General features: G+C 39.8%; 1 protein-coding gene across 1 annotated transcript in view; it reads left to right on the top strand.

Moving 5' to 3' along the window:
* Nucleotides 1-2,497: 2,497 nt before the first annotated feature.
* The window catches only part of LOC127047441 (uncharacterized), a 50,210-nt gene continuing 30,845 nt past the window's right edge, over nucleotides 2,498-21,862 (top strand). Inside the window, exons 1-5 of the mRNA XM_050945589.1 lie at nucleotides 2,498-2,580; nucleotides 3,727-6,276; nucleotides 10,158-10,349; nucleotides 17,561-17,728; nucleotides 18,609-18,710. Coding sequence (XP_050801546.1) covers nucleotides 2,523-2,580; nucleotides 3,727-6,276; nucleotides 10,158-10,349; nucleotides 17,561-17,728; nucleotides 18,609-18,710 — 3,070 coding nt within the window. The 5' untranslated portion in view covers nucleotides 2,498-2,522. The remainder of the gene's footprint in view (nucleotides 2,581-3,726; nucleotides 6,277-10,157; nucleotides 10,350-17,560; nucleotides 17,729-18,608; nucleotides 18,711-21,862) is intronic.

Below are 21,862 nucleotides of genomic sequence, written 5' to 3'. Positions count from 1 at the left end.
AGGATTTACTTGCCAATTGTTTTCTGACCCCCGGGGATCGAACAGAGACAAAGAGTCCACAACTTTAATAAATAACAATGCACAAATGTAAAATGATAAACAAGCGAAATCTTTATCACAACGGGGTAGCTGTAACCAATCACCCTGACTAAATCACACAATGATTTAGCTTTCCCTGTCAGGGAAAGAAGCCACCAAGACAATTTTAACCATCTGGGCCACCCAGAGCAGGACCCTAGCCTTAAACCACAAGCCAAAATCTCTAGCTTCATCAAGAAGGAATTAGAGTTGCTATTAGGCCAAACCATGGCAATCTCTGCTGGTTGATACCATATTGCATGATGAAGCTTGAAAAATAGCTCAGAATAGAGTGCCTGTTTAGTGCACCATCCACTTGGCCACACTTCCTCCCTAGTAGTGATATTTGTTGAATTAAGCTTATACACTCAGAGCATAATACACTCAGACAGTGACACTTCCTGTAGGAAAAGGTTTAGAAAATTCTCCCCCCCAAAAAAACCAAAAACAAAAAAAAAACCCCAAAAAACCTTGAAAGGACCTCGCAAATGAAACTTCTACTTTGTAATGGAGCTTCACCCCGAGGAATTGTGAGCAGCACTCTTTTTTGTTTGACATGCCAGACTAGACTTAACTTGAAATCAAATCTTACATTTAGCAAGTTTTACATCAGGAGAGGAGATATTTCTATATATGTGCACACAGCTCGTATTCAACCTTTTGTTTTGTTTTGTTTGAACTACAGAGCATCATATCCTTGTCTGGTAAAATGTTCATTTTAAAAAAAAGTACTCTTTAAATAGCACATCGAACAAATGATATGGCTGAAATACCCCATCAGAAAGCAATATATTCACTGCACAACTGCTTTCTAAAACTCAGCTTGCATCATAAAATATTGTATTCCAGTGCTAATGTCAATACTTGCCCTAACAATCTCAAGTTTTTAACCAATATGTTTTCTAAGCCTTCCTGCAAACCTCATCACTAAACAGTGGCCACCAGGCAGTGTAAGCACCAACAACCACATTGGCAATTTACAAGGCCATACTCAAATCACATAGGATTTTAATTGTTGATGAATGCATTTATTGTTTATTTATAGGGCACTCTTGATGTGCACAGCACTTTACAAAACACAGAGTATGCTTTGAAGGCTGCAGGAGATGTTTCTATGGGAAGATGGGTACTGCTTCTCACAAGGGTTTTTAATTTGTTGATGGCTCAGTTGTGTGCTGTCTTATGTGACTAGACAAGGTGATCAGAGAGACAAGGTGGGTGAGGTAATATCTTTTATTAGACCAACTTCTGTTAGGGCTTGGCTACTCTCGAAACTCCAAAGTGCTGCTGCGGGAGCGCTGCCATGGCAGCGCTTTGAAGTGCGAGTGTGGTCGCAGCGCCATCGCTGGGAGAGAGCTTTCCCAGCGCTGCACGTACTCCACCTCCCTGAGGGGATTAGCTTACAGCGTTGGGAGCCATGCTGGTCTGGGAAAAGTAGAGCACAATGCAAGGAGTAGTTAGCACATATTTTAAAGGGTCATTCAAGGTAAAGTGGCTTGTTAACACCTCTGCAGTTATAGAACTAAAAGGGGATTACAGATTGTTTTAATAAGCCATAAATCCAGTGTGTCTGTTCAGTTTATGATTTTTTTAGTGTCTAGCAGAGCTCACAGGCTCATCTTTTGAAAGTGTTGTGCAAGTTTCCTTTGAAGATGAGGATTAATAGGTCATATATGGAATGATCGCTTTGTGAAAAGTGTTCACCCACAGGTGATAGGGTGTTTTTTTCTTTTATCATTTTCCTGTGCGAGTCCAAAAAGGGTTATAACTACACTGCATACGCACACGGTGATGTAAGTTGTTCTCTTGTTCCCTTTGCTTGGACTACCCACATTGTGGGTAGCAGCCTTTGTGGGAAAGCAGCCTCCTTGGAGTTGCTACACCCATTCCAATTCAAAAGGGCAAAGGTGGAGCTTTGGCTCAGCCCTCCCACCTCTACTGCACCCCCAGCACTGATGAGGAAGTAAGCTGCACCAGGTATGAGGCTGGTGAGAGTTATTTCCACCATACATCCTAAAACGAGGAAGGAACCAGGTATCAGATTGTGACTTTGCCTCTGAAAATCCGACTAGGCCCTATCTGCATCCTTAACATCTAATAGGGTGACCAGAAAGCAAGTGTGAAAAATAGGGATGGGGGTGGGGGATAATAGGAGCCTATATAAGAAAAAGAACCTAAAATTGGGACATCTGGTCACCCTAGTATCTAAATAGATTTGAAAATCTGGCCCTGAATGACCAAATGAAACAGCCAGATGCTCAAGCTCCTATTTCCAATTCAGAATTCCAGTCAGTGGGCTTATGGACTCAGGAAAACATGCCAAGTTAGAGAACAGAAAGCAACGTTGCAGTTGAATAGGGAATAATTTTAATGATTCAGTGGTTTTTATTTTTATTTTTTCCCACCAAGGAGAGTAAAACTCTGGATGTCCTCAGGTTTCAAAAATGAGCAGAAAGAGAAGAAAAAGCTGCAAGGGCCGAAAAAGCTCAGATATCAGAGAATGTAAGTTCATGAAATGGTTAGTTTGAATGTATAGCACAAGCGTCTCAGCTGGTCATTTTCCAGACATTTTCTAGAAATACTTGAGTTATAGCAACATAATTAAAACAAGATTAAAGACAGATATCAGTACATCTTAGTTCCCTAAAACTATTTCCTGCTTGGGCTATTAGTTTTCTGCTTATGCCAAGACATTCATATTAAATAATTATAAACAGAGGTGATTGCTTCCTGAGACTTGATTTCTTGTTGTGTTGCTAACCTGTCTCTTTCTGGGAATGTGCAGGCATAGGTGGTGGTGTTTAAATGTCCCAAATTTATTTCAGACTTATTGTGTGTAGAAATTATAGCATGGACAAAAATGAGAACAATATATTTCTGAAAATTAATGAAGTATAATAGCTGAACTAATCCTGGTTAAGTAGATGTTACTATAATCTATTGTCCTTGCTATTTAAAATCTATTAGAAAAGGGCTCAAATAAGACAGATTTTCATGTAATTTACACATGAAATCTTGCACAGTACAACTGCCATTGGGAAACAGTATTGTCTAATAGTTAGAACATTATAATGCCTGGGTACTTTGCTACTGACTTGCTGTGTGACCTTGACTAAATTAATTAATCCCCTTGTTTGCTCATCTGTAAAAGGATTATAATAAGTACAACTCCCATGTAATGTACCCAGAATTGCAACCATGCAATAGGATATTGATTATTCCAGTGTGTGCTGAGAAGAGGAACAAATATCCCAGGGGGAGAGAGAAAGAAAAGCAGATCTTTCTAAATGAACATGTTATAGCATAGTACATTTGTACTGTGTAAAATCTCATGAGTGAGCATTTTAAAGACAAAATTGTATGGTTCTTACTAATTTCATGTGGGTAGGCTGATTCTTAGTGTGAGATACACTGTTTACTTGGCTTTATATTATAAAACAATTAACAGTTAAATAAAATGTGTAGTCAATCGATACTAAGAAGAAGAAAAATAGGTCAGTTCTTATGGTATATACAGTATTTCTAAAGTATAGTCCATCAGTCACATAAACATTGAATATGAAAAACACTGTAAGGCCTTATAATACATTTCAAGATGCTGCTTGCATAAACCACTGCAAAAGCCTTTCTTCCTTTTTTCCAATTTAGATGAACATTTGCCAGCCATTTGTAAATGCCAGCAAAATGTAAAAGGCCTTAAAAATAAAGCAGATGAGGACCTAGTGGACATGGAGAGGTCCGAAGAAAACAGGAAAGATCACTCTTGTACACCAATGGCTGGGCAACAGAATAACTCAGGTGCATGTGAAGATAAAGAACAAGAAAATACAGATGACAGTGAAAAAGAAGGAGGGAAGGAAAAAGATTGCCCTCCACCAGCATTCTCTCATCAGCAGGAAGAGGTCCTAGCAGTGGTAACCTTCAGTGAATCAGAAGTCTTATCAACAGGAAAAATTACACTGAAGCACAACCCAAGCTCTGCAGCACCCTTTGATTTGGCTAGTGAAGTAATTACTACAGAATTAAAATGTGGTGATTTTAATGTGAATGTAGAAATTAAGACGGGCTTATTTGATTCTGGAACAAGCCTTGTAATTGAGAAAAGGAAATGTCCAAAGAACAGAAAGTGCTATCGTGACAAGAAATATCAGAAAAGCCACTACTCTAAGTGCCATAAGTGTCAGGATCCATCAACTGACCATTCTATAGATGACAATGAGAATTACAAGGCATCTTCTAAACACAAAATACAAATTGCCAGCAACAAGAACACCTCACTGAAAGTAAGCATTGTAGGAAAGGAAATTAAAGTGAAATACAACAATAGAAAGCAGGATCCAATAATTCATATAGAAGCAGGGGAACACACACAGCCACGTGGCAAAACTTGCAGCAGGAAATATGGAAACATTTATTCCAATGATACAGACTATTCTGTAACAGAGGTATCTCGCAACACTGATTATGAGTCAGATTTTAGCCTTCATGAAAAGGAAGAGTCGTTTACAAACTATACATGTCCAGACTGGTATCTACTTCTTCCTCCACCTGAAGAGTTTTCTGACAGCAAAGAAATATGTTTAGATACCACTACACAGGTTGCATCCTTACACCCAATTAGTGATAGAAAAGAGCCTGACACCTTGCCTGCAGTCTTACCAGCTTGGGAGGAAGGAAATCATATCTGTAAACAGAAGGAACCTGGGACTGAAGATCTTGCCAGTGAAAAGGAAGATTTCTGTAAAGACAAGATAATTTTCTCAGAATTTACTTATAATGGGAGTTGTCATTTAGATACTAATGGTTCAAGTGAAAAAAGCTTTGGGAAGGAACCTATTGATGAGACCAGTGAAGCAGGGCAAATAAGAAACAACAGTCTCATTGACATAAGGAATACTATGTTAGCATCACACCTGGAGACAAAAGCAGTTAGAAGAAAGTCTTTTCCAGATGCCACCATTGATGTATTGTCACCAGTTCACCACAGAAGGGATTCTGGCTTTTATTCATTGCCATCTTTATCCTTAAAAGTATTACCCAAGCAGGCTAAAGCAGTAGATGTTTACAGCAAGAATACTCAGATTCATACCAGCTGTACAGAACTTTATAAGTGTTCCAGCTTCACATCATTCAGCAGTCTGAGAGCTCTCAAATCTTATCAATATGCCTTCACCTCCTACAATCATGACATGACCATTTACCATTATGAGCCAGAAGGAAGTATAGATGATGCTTTCTTCTTGACTCACTATGAAGACTATATAGGGGACTGTAAAGAAATAGAAGAGACATTAGTGAAAACATTTCATTCCAGCATCAATTCAAGTGTAGAACAGAAACTGGAGCATAGATACTCAGAGCCTCTGCAGAACCTTGCTGTATGTGATGAACACACTGAGTTTACAGAAAGTGGTTTTGATGAGGAGACACTAGAGAGTGATCATCACTTTGCTGTACAAGGCCATGTTGAAGTACAGAATAAAGCCCTGATATTTCAAGTCCCTTCTCCTTCCAGAAATCCTTCAAATGACCATGTTAGTGACAAAAGCATGGCTAATACAGTAGCCATAGACTGTGTCCAAAGCCAACATTCAACTTTACAGCCAAGGAAGTATGTTCATCCAGCTACTACAGAGCCTGGGGTGACAATAAAGAAACAGAAAGGATCGGTGATGACTGTAATAACTGGAGAGCGAGAACAAAGTCTTATCATTCAAGGCGACAGTAAGGGGATAGCTGATTCCTATGGCTCTGGGATAAAAAATGAGCCTAAGCTACCCTGCAGCATACGAGAAAAATCATTTATGTCCCCTTTGTTGGATGCTGAGGAGTCAGATATAGATAATGAATTACAGAGCTTTTCTGAGATTCGGGACATATCCGGGAATATTCCTGATGAAGCCAATTTCCATGATGATTCCACACATATTACTTCAATGTCCAGCTCCTCAATGCATCCTGAAGATAAGCAAGTTTTCACTGAGGGTACATTTACCAAAGAAACAAAAGAAAATCTTTGCAGTAAACAAGAGATAACAAACCAATTATCTGATCTTTTAAGAACAGAGCCTGTAGCATGTCAGATAGAGCAGTTAGTTAAATCCAGCTCTGAAGAAACGGAGGAAAAATGTGAGACAAAGGATTGCTGCCAGAACACAGACACACCAGTGTCACCAAGAAAGCAGATTAGTCAAAAAGGTAGGCATTCCAGAATTTTCTGCATTATTAATACTTTTGCATATGCTGCATATGCTAAGCTCTTCGTGTTTTGCTGACTGATAGCTTGGAAAAAACAGAGGTGAATTATTAATATACAAGGGTCATCCTGCTTCTTAATCCCATTCCGTCATCTCCCTGGCGGTATGTTTAGTTATTTGATTGTTCTCTGTTCACCACTCCCTTCTCTGTAGAATCGGGTAGGCCAGTAGTTTATTAAAAAAAAGAACCCTTTAGAACAGCTTTGCTACACAGAGTTTGACATATCCTAACAAAACAGTGTACCAGTGTGATCCTCCTAGTGAGTAAAGCAAATACACTCAGGATTAATATAGGTGCCATGAGACATGTCCTCAGGGCTCTGTACTGTATTTAGAAACCATGTAAGTATGTTTAAGAATGCATGTGGTCTAGTGACCTCAGCAAAAGACTGAAAGCCAGGCACATCCTGGTTCTAATCTTGGCTGAGCCTTCAGCACATTAGATGACCTTAATCAAATCATTTGACTTCCCTTCTGCCTCTCTCTACCTATCTGAGAAAATGAGGTACAGAGAAATATTTTTTTAAACAAGATGCTGCATCTGTTCTGAAATTTCCTATTTATCTTCCTTTCTACCATCCATACATCCCATAAGAATACCTAGGTAACAATTAAACAATTTAAACATAGCAATGTAAAAGAGTGAGTTGTCTAGTCCCTTTCCTTAACAGTTTTGAGTTGTTGCCAACTATATATAGATTATCCTTAGGAAATTCAGCTGACATTTATTTTTGTTTAATTTTATAACTTCCAATGTGGTTACTGTGTCCCTCCTTAATTCTGTTTTAAATTTTTCTAGATATATATAACTTTACACACTTAAAATTAGATTTTCAAATGCTCAGCATTGGTCTAACTCTGTGCCCATTGAAGTTAATGGTAAAACTCTCATTGATGTTAATGGGACCAAAGGAAGGCCAATGAGAGTTTTACCATTAACTTCAATGGGAGCAGAGTTAGGTCAGTGCAATGCACTGTTGAAAATAGTGCCCTATATAAAATTAACATTCCATTACAGACCAAAACAAGGGAGGAGGCCAAGCGATTGTTTGGTGACAAGGGTAAATCAGGGAGCTTGACTTTTCATAGGCTTATGTGTTCCAGCATGTCTTCCACCACCCTCCAACCCAGTCTCCCAACTTTGAAGGATACAATGTAATGTTCTATATGCTGACACAACTTTGCCCTCCCCTGAATTTGTTTGAAATAATGCCCCAGAAACACAGGCAAAATTGCCTCAGGGCCACACATTTGATTGTTAGAAGTCCTTTTGAATGGCCTGAAAAGCATGACCTTTTCTTTCTTCTTTGAATCCAAAATAATTCTTAAGATCCTGATTCTACCACATACGTTTGCGAGAAATAGTATGCTAATCTGCAAGTGCTCCCATTGATTTTACTGTGGAATAAGATACTATATAGCATAAATAAGGGTCACAAAATCAGGCACTTAATCATTTTAGGATATGGCAACATCCTGCTCCATCCGGCAACTGGCCAAGTGCAGCCATTTCATTGAACGGTCTGCAGATAGAGAGGCAGTATGTCGCCTGCCGTACCCACAACAGAATGGTACTTGAAAGGGACACATACGGCAGTTTCAATGAAAAAAATTAGAAAAGAGGGAGGAGAAAAAAAAGTCTAGGCCATTTAAAATTCCAGTAATATGTTTCCTCTAGTTTTATTTACTTTTCCTGGTAGCAGCAGGATTTTATTTATAGATCACCATTGAAACAAAGCAGCAGTTCCCATGTTTCCTGGCAAAACTCTGAATAAGTGAATTACTATATTTGTCCTTAAACCCATGGTGGCCTTCCAAAGTTAAAAAAAAAAAAAAAAAAAAGAAAGCCCCCCAACACCATAATCTAGTGTTGTTGTACCTCCATGACATAGAAAAGATACCACCATCCAATGTTGTAATAAGCACTAATGAAGAGTAGCATGTGCAACAATGGCTAGGTAGAACAAGGTCTGATTATGGGGAAATATCCTTGTTTGTTTGTTTAATATTAATATTTAATCTTTCAGCATCCATACTGTACATGAAAACCAAGTTGTATCAATTTTTATAACATAAATATTAAAGCTGCTTGTGAATGTTCCATCAAAAAAATTTCAGTGGAAATTATAGTGTCTGCAAAATCAAAATTTTCTGTAGGAAAATGACATTTTGTGCCTCCCAACTTTCCCCTCCAAAAAAAAAAAATTCCGTTCGAAAAATTGAAAGAAAATATTTAGTTTCAGATCAGATTATTCAAATCAAAAAATTTTGTTTTGTCAAACCATATCAACACATTTCATTTTGGGTCAATTCAACATTAATCTGTGTCTGCCTGCCTCAACTGCCATGGTAACTCATGCCTCTATTCTCCTTTTGGGGTGGGATCTCAGGTTGGAGATCATATGATGCAATATAGTCTTTCCTCTGAATGAGCTGCAACAATGCATCATGGGATATCAGTGATTTCAATTCATCATGGAACATATAGTCTGGCCAGGGAGACCAACTCAGAGAAGAGAATGGGAGTGTGAAGCACATGAAGTACAGCTGACATGACGTACCACAATGGCTCAGGCAGACGTAGTTTAACATTGAATCGATCCAACACTAAACATTTTGATTTGGTTCAACAAACCAAACCAGTTCAGTTCAGGAATGTCAAATCATCCCATTTCAATTTAAAGTGTTGAAATGAAATGATAGCTCTAATAAATATATCTAGCGTCAGCGTTCCAGATAATATGTTATCTTTAAAGTATGCCACACAGAAAAAAGCTTCCTTAATTTGAATAGTTGTTTTCAAAATGTTATTGAAACTAAATTATCATTTTAAGGATATAAAATGTATGGAGGATAAGTTTTTTCAAACATTAAATTATATCAAAAATATTCCCATCATTTGCCACTAAACAAGCTACCCTAGTAGAATTTAGTTTCCTGCCACTCAGCAGAAGAATGTCTGTCTGGAATAGAGGCACAGTGGCATAAACCTTGATCATTCAGGGATTTAGAAGAGTGTAAAGAGGCTGTTGGGACAATGATGCTTGGAAGAGGCACTCATTCAGCTCATCTCCAGTGGAGTTACAGCTAGATTAAGTCTCCCTATGCTACCCTCTCCTGGTAATCCTACCTGCCCTCTCTGCTCAGACATCTTTGTCCTCCCAGATGTAAATGGATGCAGCTAGCACCACTTGCACTTGTGGAAATGAATCTACCCGGGGTCTTTATTTCTAGATTTGTTTTTAATGTCTGAAATAGCAATAAAGTAGTATTACTACATTTATAATTTGCTTAGAAATAAATTAATTTGGAAGTATTCTAATTTGAGTTTTGTATCATCTTCTTAAATGCTTTTTCTTCTAGTTATATTTTTAAGGCCAAATTTTTAAATAAGGGCACCTGAGACACGCTTTACACATACACATAAATGCAGAGATCCCTTTACACATGCAATTAACATGCTTGTGTTTGCAAATTGAGGGATTATCCAGGCAGATGGCTATGTAGGTATTTAACTGGCTATCTGCGTGCACAATCTGCTTTATTTATACAAGCATGACAATTACACACACACATTTTTTTTTCATATACACCTTGGATATCTTTTTTTAAATGTGGCCCATGACTATTTTAAATGCTATTTGCTATTTTTATTTTATGTCTCTCATATATTTGCAAATAGACTATTGTTATATACATTATTTCATCATTTATAATGAGGAAAAGCTCAATTTTTAAAAGGTATAATTGACAGAACATTTTGTAAAAGAACTGTCATATCTCACATATCTAGCCCTCAGATAAAATCTGATCTTAATTTAGATTTGAAGTCAGAAGTGAATAAGACCATAGAACTACCCGGTGAACCAGTGTTAAAAGATACAAGAGCCAGTGACAGCTCCCAGGAAGAAGCAATAGACCGATGGGCCAGGCAACGGAAACAATTCAAAGACAGTAAAAAGTGCAGTTCAACTGGAGGGAGCTCCATAAACAGCACTATCACTGAGATATCAAGTAAGTATATAATGGTCTTGCAATTGTACCTCTTCTCTTATGTGACTGCCACTGCCATCAGAACTGTTAGCCAAGGAGATTTCATCTTCAGATTACACAGCCCATGTGCCCCATGAGAGGTTCTATTGTTCACCGCTGAAGAATACACTGCTGAATGTATTGATACTGTCCTCTAAATTGAATTTTTCATTCATTTTGGATGTCTGTCTAATCCTTAACTGGGTACACACTCTAAACCAGAAATAACTTCCTGATCCTGAGGCTTTTCTCTAGTTCTATTTTCACCAGGATTATGACTGAGGTTACAAACATAAATCATATTAATAGATACAAGAAGTATGCCTTCCCAAACTTCTTGTGATTATATCTGATTCAAATGAGCTATGTTTCCTTCTTCCCCCTCATATGAGGTAGGCGCCTCTGTCATTCCTCTGAATGACAGAGGAACAAAAAGCCTGTTTAAGGGCCAGATTTTCCCACCCTTTCTCACATTGAGTTGAACTGTAAGTAGTCTTATTAAAAAGTCAGTGGGGCTTGCTCCACAAGGGGCATGGTGATAGAGTCTGGTCCTAAATGTATAATATAGAATTCTTGCTCTTGTCCTCTTCCCATCACTATAATCCTTATATTCATTCATCAAGCCCTTTTTCCTAAGACCTGCTACCTGGATTGCCCTTCATTGTCCCTCTGCTCTTGGAACAGCTATTCTTGTAACTAGGGGATATACCAAACCTACACTGGGGGGACAGGGGAACAAGGAGCAGTTCGGGTCACAAGAGTCTCTGCCCAGCCATGCCTGCTGGGTATGCACAACCCAGTTAGGGCAGTCAGTCCAGGTGAGCAGACCTGCATTGGTAGGTCCTGCAGGAATCCAGTGGGAGACCCACACCTCCAGAAGCAGACCTCAACTCAGAACCACAAGCATGGCAAAAGAGACAGCTGAGTATCTCCTCATGAGAAGGGGACCTCCTGACTCTCCTCCTGGGAGGACAAGTTGTGGGCTGTAACCCAGAGATTAATTTGGGTGATACCCTGGTCCAGGTTGCACACCTGAACTGCATGCCCTACGGCCCTGGATGAAACCTGGAGGAACAGGAAGGCCTGGATTCTCCTACCGCCAACCCCTGGACTTGAACCCACAAAAGTGATATGACTAACCAGTGCTCTGACCATTAGGAGACATGGTGTAGGAAGACAGTCTCCCATCACACTGTCTCATTAAGAAATTTGTCACCTTTTCACATGTTTCTGAGTACATCAAACTCATTGGCTCTTTGTCTCAGAATTTTCTTTGGGCAGAATTTTCAAGTTGAGCTGTTTATTGAATTTATGCTTCATGCAGATGGATTCCACAGCTAGGAAACAACATATGTTGTACTTCTCACACAACACTAGTTTTGCCTCTGTTTGTCATATTAGCTAATTTAAACAAACTGTCTTAACAGATAAATGAACTTTTTATCCTTTTAAAGAACTGAAAATTTTATCCACGTGCAGAACACACTGCTCCACTTTCAGCAGAAATACTTGTCATTGGGGTTGTTTTGGTTGTTGGCTTACTAAAATGAATTTACTGAAAGTATTCATAAAAGATTGATAGCCCTTGGACTGATGTCTTCAGTTTATTCACAGAATGATTACAATTCACTCTGCCACTGCTTCTGTTGTATCTACAAATCTTGTACTGGAGGGATAATTGCTGGAGGTGAAAAGTCAGTGAGTCTTAGATATCTGCTAAGAACTGGACTGAGATAACTAACTCATTTTACATAGACCACCAAAAGCTGTCACATAGAAGCAAGCTGCAAGCTGTTACCAACCTAGGCTAGATCCAAACTAGCTCTGAAGATACATGAAGGTATCTATTACAAATCTCCTGAGTAAAAGAACCACAACAATCTATAAGCACACATAGCAGGGCAAAATTTGCCTGCAGAACTTTCATTGGTTTCAATGGGAATTGATCATCTGTATATTGTAATGTTCAATAGATCAAATACACTCCAATTTCAAGAGGAACAAACATCCAAAACTGCAACTTACTGGAGCCGGGGTTGCAGGAGCTTTGCACTACTGATGCTTCCCTCCAGGCTAATTTTTTGCCATGAAGTGTCCTGACCCTGGTTCTCCCTGCCTGTTGCCTGTGGAACCCATGAGTGACTCTGACCCACTTAATTATGAATTATGGTATTCTCTATTTTTAGACTGACTGTTGTCGGCTAAAGTCTATTAATCCCAAACTCTACTTGGTTCAGGAATAGATTTAGTGGGAGAAATGTGTCATTAAGCCATCATTGCACTTCACTGTATTCTTAGCCCATTCTCTGGTGTATGCACTCAGAACAATTCTAACTTGTACTTGTCTGTGATGTACCCCAGTGGCCGTTTCAGTAGTTAAGAGCCAAAGTGCAGCATGCTCTTGGATCAGCCCCCTCCTTCCTTAACCTACTCTTAGTATGCTGTGATGGAGAGTGGTGTAGAGCCATTCCTGCAGTTCTGCACTACCTGTGGAATTTCTCCCAGGGCTGGTCCCCTCAGGTATATAGCCCATTTACTACCATCAGGGTAATGTGAGCGGGACAGGAATGGAACACAGAATATGGCCTTCTTCTTCACTATGTCTTCACTTGTGTTTGGAAAGTTTCTAGTGCACTTTGAATGCTACTACAATCTTAATAATTAAATATGAACTATTGTCAAAAATCTACATAACATAAAATATCCAGTCCAGCAAGTAGGGCAGTTGTTTAGTGTGTGGCCTAAGTTATCCTTCATTTTTAGACTCAGGAAATGCTATCAACCTAAGATGTGCTTTAAAATGACAACTTTACATCTGGTGCTCTTCAAACTGGTAGTCTTGCTCAACTCAATTTTTCTGCATAACAAGACGGTAGATATGATGCATTTTCATCTGTAAACATAATTAATCAATCTGTCAGAGCTAAAGAAAATGCTGAGTAACATACATCTGGTAAATAACTTGCTGAACATAAACTGAGGAAGAAAAATCTAACTTTTGTATTTTCAATTCTGAAATGACAGGTGCATGTAATTCTGCCCTCAAATACATGCTAAACAAGGCAAACCCTGCCCTTATCTCTTAAATATGCCTGAATTACTTCAGCTGTTTTCTGCTGGATGGACTATGGCTCGTTGTCATTTTACGTGGGACTATTCCATAATAACATCTTTAAATATACAGCCCAACGTTGTATACAGTCAGTGGGACTGTTCTAGAATGAAAATTGTTTTGTGGCACTTTGTTATCTTACTGAAGAAATATGAAACAATTTTCCATACAGAAGCATTGGATATTAGCATGTCAGTGGTATTGGTGTAGATATGGGATACTGCCACTTGTTAAAAAAGTTCAATGGACAAACTGCCTGGTATCTGAAAGAGTAAGGGTTGAGTGTTCTGCACATGACCTTTCTATGTGAAAACCTTCCAATGAAGTCCATAGACAATTGAATATTTGGGGGATAGTCAGTTTGTACAACATTTCTACTACCTCATCTGATGGCTGTGCAGGTGTCTCTGAGAAATGAGTTAGTTGTCTCATTACCTAGTAGATAGATGTTCACTTTACAAAAATCACTATCACAGTTTGCACTAATTGGCAACTTTTTGGCAGGTTCAGCAGAGAAGCCAAAGATAGAATTAGCATGCTGATTATCCTTCCATCCTGTGGGAATACCCTCCAGGTCACAGCTAGCATTTTCACAGATGTATAGACTATAAGGCTAGAAGGGACCATTGTGATTGTTTAGTCTAACCTCCTATATAACACAAGCCACCAGACTTTCTTGAATTAATTCCTGCTTCAAGTCCAATAGTTGCTGTAAACTAGAGCATGGCTTTTAGAAAAACATGCAATATTGATTTTAAAATGTCCTGTGATGCATAATCCATCTCAGTCCTTGATAAATTGTTCCAATGCTTAATCAACATCACTGTTAAAAATTGCACCTTATTTCTAGGGTTAATTTGTCTAGCCTCAACTTCCAGACATTGAAGAGTCCTCTATTATCAAATTTCTGATCCCCCTGTAAGTACTTCTAGGCTTTGATCAAGTCATCCTTCAACCATTTTTTTGTTGAACTAAACAAATTGAGCTCCTTAGTTCCTTAACGATGAGATATGTTTTCAAATCCTTTAATCATTCTTGTGGCTCTTCTCTGAAACTTCTACAATTTTTCAACATCCTTCTTGAAGTGTGGACATAAATACTGGATATAGTATTCTCAAGCCAGATACACAGGTAATATAACTTCCCTATTCCAGATTCCCTCATTTTGATGTAACAGTTTGGTAAAGATTGCTCTCTGCTGCCCATCTTCTCCCTGTTTTGTGACTAAAACTACAGTTTTCAGAGCTGTCCCATTCTGGCATCTTTCACAAATACTGAATTCATTTTTTAATCCAGACACCTAACACACACAACTCGAATCTATTCTGTAAAGCACAGAGGCACAACTCACCCCACCTTGCTCTAGGCTGGCTCTTTGCAGACTGACTGCTGAAGCCCTGGTTCATACACTTCCCTACAGAGTCCCCTAGCCTGCAAACAGGACCAGGAAACCTCCTGAGAATTTAAAGTGATAGTTTATGATTGTAACATTGTTTTCAATACACCACAATCAATAGTTCATATTCTACCATGTTAAAGAAGTTAAGCACAGTCCTATATATGCAGCTATGCCATATACATAAATAATATCTTGCTGGTTCATAAGACTTCAGCACAGATTTTATGTTGCAGCTTATGTAACAATATGCTGATTAGTGCTGTCTTTGTAACTGAATGACCAGTGAATCACTCATCCACATAATCAGATCTGTTCCTAAGAAACTCCCTATTTTAAACACATTATCCAGTGGAACATAAACAACGATCACTATGCTTTAAAGGCTCAGAATCTCAGGATTTTCACAGAGATAATGCACTGATTACACATGGGAAATCAGTGGTCAAGAGGAGAACACAAAGGTAAGTTGGTGTGTACTTGTGGGTCAATGTTTGTTATTATTTTTGGCATTCCACAGTTAAAGTAATGTTGTTGTGTATTAAGAGAAGGCAACAAAAATCTGACACAAGAAGACAGTCACATAAAAATACTGTGTACTGTAATACGCCACTTACAATATTTATAAATCTGCTGTGTTTTTTAATAAGAAGGATCAGCAGAAGTCATCATAGAAATGTATTGACTTGGAGTGGGATATACTATGTGTGAGAGTCATTAATTATATTTTTATGAAACCTGCACGAGTACAAATGTAACACTGAGTCCAATTAAAAACTTATTCAAATTTGGACTAAAGTGTAACAGTCAGTAAATATACAGAGTATAAACCTATATGTATGGGACAAGTAAATATAATGATTTATCTGTGTAAAAGAGCCAAAATTATAATAGCAAGACAAGGTGAGTGATATCTTTTTAAAATATCTTTTAATGGTCCAACTTCTGATGGTGAGAGAGACAAGCTTTTGCCCTTACACAGACCTCTTCTTCAGGTCTCAGAAATGAGTACACCCTGAGTACATTTCCCGGACCTGAACAAAAGGTCTGTGTAAATTCAGACGCTTGTCTTTTCCACTAACAGAAGTTGGTTCAATAAAATATATTACATCACCCACCTTGTCTCTCTAATATCCTGGGACCAACATGGCTACAACAGTACTAAAAATATCAGAGGCAGTCAAACGTTTCAATCATTGTTTGAGTGATGACACTTATTTTAGCTCCTGATTTTTCCTTCCCACACACGCCTGCTGTTTTGCAGTTTCCAAGCACCTCCAGTACTGAATCATAATACCAAATTTCCAGAAACTGTACTCAGTTTCCTAACCAATAAGACTGCAGAGAAAGGTGTGCACATAATAGGCCAAATTCAGACCTGTTCTGTAAGCCACCACAGTTTATATGAATCATAGAACTGGAAGGGACTTTGAGAGGTCATCTAGTCCAGTCCCCTGCACTCAAGGCAGGACTAAGGATGTAGACCATCCCTGACAGGTGTTTGGAGATTTTTAAGAGTAGGTTAGAAGATGATGGAGATTCCACGTCCTCCCTAGGCAATTTATTCCAGTGCTTACCACCCTCACATTTAGGAAGTTTTTCGTAATGTCCAACCTAAACCTCCCTTGCTGCAATTTAAGCCCATTGCTTCTTGTCCTATCCTCAGAGGTTAAGAAGAACATTTTTTCCCCTCCTCCTTGTAACAATCTTTCATGTACTTGAAAACTGTTATCATGTCCCCTCTCAGTCTTCTCTTTTCCAGACTCAACAAATTTTTTAATTCTTCCCTCATATGTCATGTTCTCTAGACCTTTAATCGTTTTTTTTGCTCTTCTCTGGACTTTCTCCAGTTTATCCACATCTTTCCTGAAATGTGGTGCCCAGAACTGGACACAATACTCCAGCTGAGGCCTAATCAGTGTGAGTAGAATAGAAGAATTACTTCTTGTGTTTTGCTTACAACACTTCTGCTAATACATCCCAGAATGATGTTCGCTTCTTTTTGTAACAGAGTTACACTGTTGACTCATATTTAGCTTGTGATCCACTATGACCCCCAGATCTCTTTCCACAGTACTCCTACTTAGGCAGTCATTTCGCAGCTAGGCAGTACTTTCTGCAGTACTCGTTCCTAGGCAGTCATTGGCTGGGAACAGCAAACCGTAGCCACTGGGAGCTGCGGGGCGCTGTGCCTGAGGATGGTCAACGTGAACAAAATGTCTTACGGCCCGCCGGAGATTTACGCTGATGGGCCATGTGCTGAAGGTTGCCGACCCCTGTTATAGGACATTTGGACATTCTTTCTCCTTTGCTGATTGTCTATTTGCTCCAATTCCCTCTCCCGCATCCTTCCACTCATAGTCAGCTTCAGCCTCTTTCTCATATATTCCCCTCCCCCCTGCCCGATTTCAATGTCCCCTGTCCCTTACTTTGTCTTTTCTATTAACCAATCCCATCCTGCCTGATACAGGAAAAAATAAAAACCTTTCAGAATGTCTTTATACATAAACAAAGAATCAAAAAAGAACACAACCTTATTTTTTAAAATCCTTTTCCTTTTCCATCCTCATTCTCGCATGATAAAGTGTCACGTATTCTCCATCCTTTGCTGCCACTCCTTTTACACATATGGCATTTTTTAAATTTGGCAGTGAAACTAAATTATTTCCATTTGTATCTTCCCAGTAAACTCAGAGGAAGCCCGTTCAGTGGATCTGAGTCTCTGTAGTGAAAATGAGGAGAGAGGTTTCTACACAGAGAACTTTCATTCAGCTTCATGGATTTTCAGAGGGGATGACAGCAGTCCGGATAATAGCCCTAGATGTCTCAGCAAAAGGCCTAGGCCAGTAGCAGGTAAGCATTCTAACCTTACAAGTACAAAGTGTCCTCACAGTGTGTCTAGGTGTTCTCTGGATGTATGGTCATGCTGAGAGAACTCCAGCTATGGGCAGAGCCCCAAACACTGATGCTGAGGGCAGGAAGTGGAGGAATGCAATAAGTTCAAAAAGGCATAAACGTTTAGAATTTCTCCCAAAGCGCACCATTTACAATATTTATTGCAGTGTCTACCCTCCTTTAACACACAGAGAGTCGATTTGCCTGAATGTAAAGTAACCTTTGAAGCTATCATAAATAATTTAATATGGGTTCCCATTAAACAAATACTTGGTGAAGGAATCAAGCTACTAAAAGCTGAAGTTCTAAGGAGTGCATTCTAGGATATTTTTAATCCACTCGTCAGTATAACATTTCCTAATAAATCAGACCTTCTGAGATGTGTAAGTTCCACTTAACACTATCCCTTTTCAATTGCTATTGGGGAGACAGGTTTGGATTTGAATAGAAGTTTAGATCCTGATCTCGCATTGAGGCTGGTTCCTGTATCAAATCTGAATTCCACTGACTTTAAAGGGGTCTGTGCTGGCAGCTCCCAATGAAGGATCAAGGTCGTGGAGAGTCAGACTGGGGGTTATGGACGAGAAAGGAGGGGAAAAGAGGCCACGAAGAGGCCCAAGAAGGGACACATCTCCGGAAGATAAATAGGTTTTCCTCATGAAAAAAGAATGATAGCCCTGGGAAGAGATGGAGTTATACTTGTTCAAGAATTCAGCCCATATTTTGCAGATGCAACTTCGATGGCAAGCTTTAAAAGTGTGCATCTATTTGTTCAACTGGGTTTGATTCGCAAAGATAAAGGGAGTATTTGAGGTCAATCCTTTTCTTTACTTTACAGTTCGTGAACGAACAGTGAGGATTGCAAAAGGAACTGGTGATTACCCCTGGGGATTCCGAATCCAGTTCTCAAAGCCCATCCTTGTGACTGAAGTGGATACTAGTAAGTGGTGCCTGTACATGTTAATTTCTATTATGAAAATATACCAAAGTGACTTACATAGTATTCAAGAAAAAAAGCTAACAAGATCCATGAATTGATTGTGGCAAGCTATCTAAGGGATCTAGTCAGCTGTGAGCTACACAAGTCTCACAGCACGGATGCTATCACCCTCCTTATTTGGAAGGAATTCTTCCCCTTTAGAAGTGGCCAAATAAAGCCAGTTTCTGCTATATGTAGTTGCCTGAATCAACCCTCTTCCCAAAGATGGGGTCTGAAACTCTGCTAGTCTGACTGCCATAAATGGCAACTAAACCCTTGGGACTGACATAGAAGACGCACTGATTATGATAAGAACATTCCCCCAATTTATAGCATGGGACAGATCTTCCCCAGTTGCCTTCCATTCAGGCAAGAATCCCGAAGACGAGATGCACAAAAAAACCAGTTAACGATCGGTGAAATCTAGCCTCAAAAGGCCTAACAAGGGACAGGAGAAAAAATTCCTTTAATTCTGCAAGTCCTACCCACTCTGCTCGTAGCACAAACATCAGTTTGGCAGTGGGTAGCTCTTTACTGCACAAGAATGTAGGAGTTCCTCCAGCCACCAGACGAGGCACAGAAGAAGTTCCTTATTCCCACATGAAACAGCAGAAACTCAGGGGAGAAAAGAAAGACTATCCAGTATCTGTTCCTGCTCCTCCCGCATGCTACATGATAAATGTTATTCTGGCCCTGGGCATATTACTATCCCCTGTTTGTGTGGCCCCAGTAGCATGGAGGGCGACTATGGGCTTGGCTACACTTGCAAATTAGAGCACATTAAATCAGCCCCGGGCACCCTAACTCCTGAGGTGTCCATACTGGCAAGGCACTTAGAGCGCCTGGACTACACGGCTGGAGCACCTCTGGTAATCCATGTCCACAAGAAGCATAGAGCTTGCTGCGCCCTGGCTGAAATGCCCAGGTGTCGGTGTGGACGACATGTTGTATTACTGCGCTGTGATTGGCCTCCGGAAACATCCCATAATCCCTTGAAGTCAAGGGGCCACTGTTGTCATTGTTTTGAATTGGGCTGCAGGGATGTAGATATCGCCTTTCAAAGCTCCGTTTCTGACAGCCGGCATGCTTATCTGCTCCAGGACACAAAGCAAACCATTACTGTGGAATGCTCCTGCTGCAGAGGCAGCCATTTGTGCGTGTGTGAGAGAGAGAGGCGGAGGGTGGGGGCTGATGTCGAGGTTTCCCCCTGCCCCCTGCTGCTGTCTGAACTTACAAGACAGCATGCTGACACACTCTGTGCCCCTCAAACACACTGTCTCTCCCCCCCACATACACACAACACACTTTCTGTCACACTCCCCCCACCATTTGAAAAGCACGTTGCAGCCACTTGCACACTGGGATAGCTACCGCAATGCACTGCTTTCTGTGGCGTTGCAAGAGCTGCTAATGTGGCCACACCACTGTGCTTGCAGCTGACAGCATGAACACACGGCAGCGCTTTCCCTGCTGCTGTCTCCAAGGGCTAGTGTAACTCCTGGAACTCTACATCTGCAAGTGTAGCCACAGCCTACATCTACACTAGAAACTTCAAAGTGCTGCCACGGGAGCACTTTGAAAAGTGAGTGTGGTCACGCTCTCCCACGGCTCCCAGTGCTCAGAACCTGTCCACACTAGCGCTTTTTCACCCCACTGAACCAGCAAGTTAGAGCACTATAAAATGTAAGTGTAGACAAGCCCTTACCAAGAATAACTGTACAGCTGGGCTTTTTTCCTGGCCTTACGTCCCAAACTGTCTTGTCTCCTGAATATGATGGCCCGACATGCAGCTAGTTTATATAGACTTTAGAGTTTGAACCTCAGAGGGCTGCAAATCTGTTGACCATACAGAACCCTTAAAAAGTAAAATTCAAGTCAATCTGTGTAGTGCTACCAAACAGTATCATACTAAAACTGCACTGGAGAAAAAAATCAGGATTGCAAGAAAGAAATGGAGTATAGAGAAGCCGATGCACAGAACCATGAACATAGCAGAAAAGGTCAAAAACTTACCAGCTTTAAGACTTCAGTCAGAAACCCAGACAAAGCCTTAAGGTCTGAATAGTTAGATTTATCTATCAGTCATGCTTTGTGCATGAAGCATCTGCTCAGTTCTAAAAGTCATTCTAGCCTGTTGCCTCAGAGTAAATGTTCTGCTTATTAAATGTTAAAAATAAAACCTTCAGAGTAGAAGAGCTTCCCATACAAAGGACAGGCTTATCCAGTGGGGAAAAAAGTAATATGTTAGAAATGGATAATTTATATTACACTTCCTTTGCAATATTGTCTAGAATTTATCCCATGATCTCCTAACGTAGTATGCAAGTAAATAAATGACTTTTTCAGTATACCTCCTAGAAAATCATAGCTTTGTTTATCTATATGTTATATGTACCATTAATATGTCCTGTCAGTGGTCAAATGCTAGACAGCGTTGCAAGCCTAGGAAAACTTGACTTTTGAATCACATACACACAGGACCCCATATATAATATGATTATACGGTGGTTGAAATGGCCCCATAATTGCCCTATTTCCAGAAATTGCCGTGTAATTTTACTCCAGAGCTAAGCTTCCATTCTTTTTAAAAATGAAATCACTAGCTGTGATTGTTGTGAAGATTACCTTGACAGTATTAATCAGGTGTAAAATGACTCTGATGTCATTTTGAAACAGTCATTTTGAGAGAACTGTAAGCTGCTTACACTTCTATCAAGGAGGTTAACTCTGAACCAGAATGATGACAAAACTAAATGTCAGAATTGCTAATAATTTCACTACTGATAATTTTAGCAGAAATATCAAGTTACCACTTGCGCCTATCATTGCTAGAAATAGTGAAAATGTGGTGACATATCTAGGAACAGCTAGTTGCCATAAAGGGTTGCAAGGTGTCATGATCTGTGGGTCTCAGACTTGGGTCTGCAGGGTTTAAAAGAGCAGCCATGGTCCCACACTCCATCTGGTAGCCTGCAGGTACTTGCTTACCTGGGCCCCATGAACCCAGGCCCACTATGAGGCTCTGCCCCTGCAGACCTATTGGTGGAGCCCCAGAGCATCTGATTGGTCTGTTGGCCCTACTTAAGACAGCAGCAGGAAGGAACAGGAAGCTG

Source organism: Gopherus flavomarginatus, chromosome 3 (genome assembly GCF_025201925.1).
Source record: "Gopherus flavomarginatus isolate rGopFla2 chromosome 3, rGopFla2.mat.asm, whole genome shotgun sequence".
Taxonomy (NCBI): Eukaryota; Metazoa; Chordata; order Testudines; family Testudinidae; genus Gopherus; species Gopherus flavomarginatus.
The sequence above is the reverse complement of the archived record's forward strand: the minus strand, read 5'-3'. Positions and strand labels throughout refer to the sequence as shown.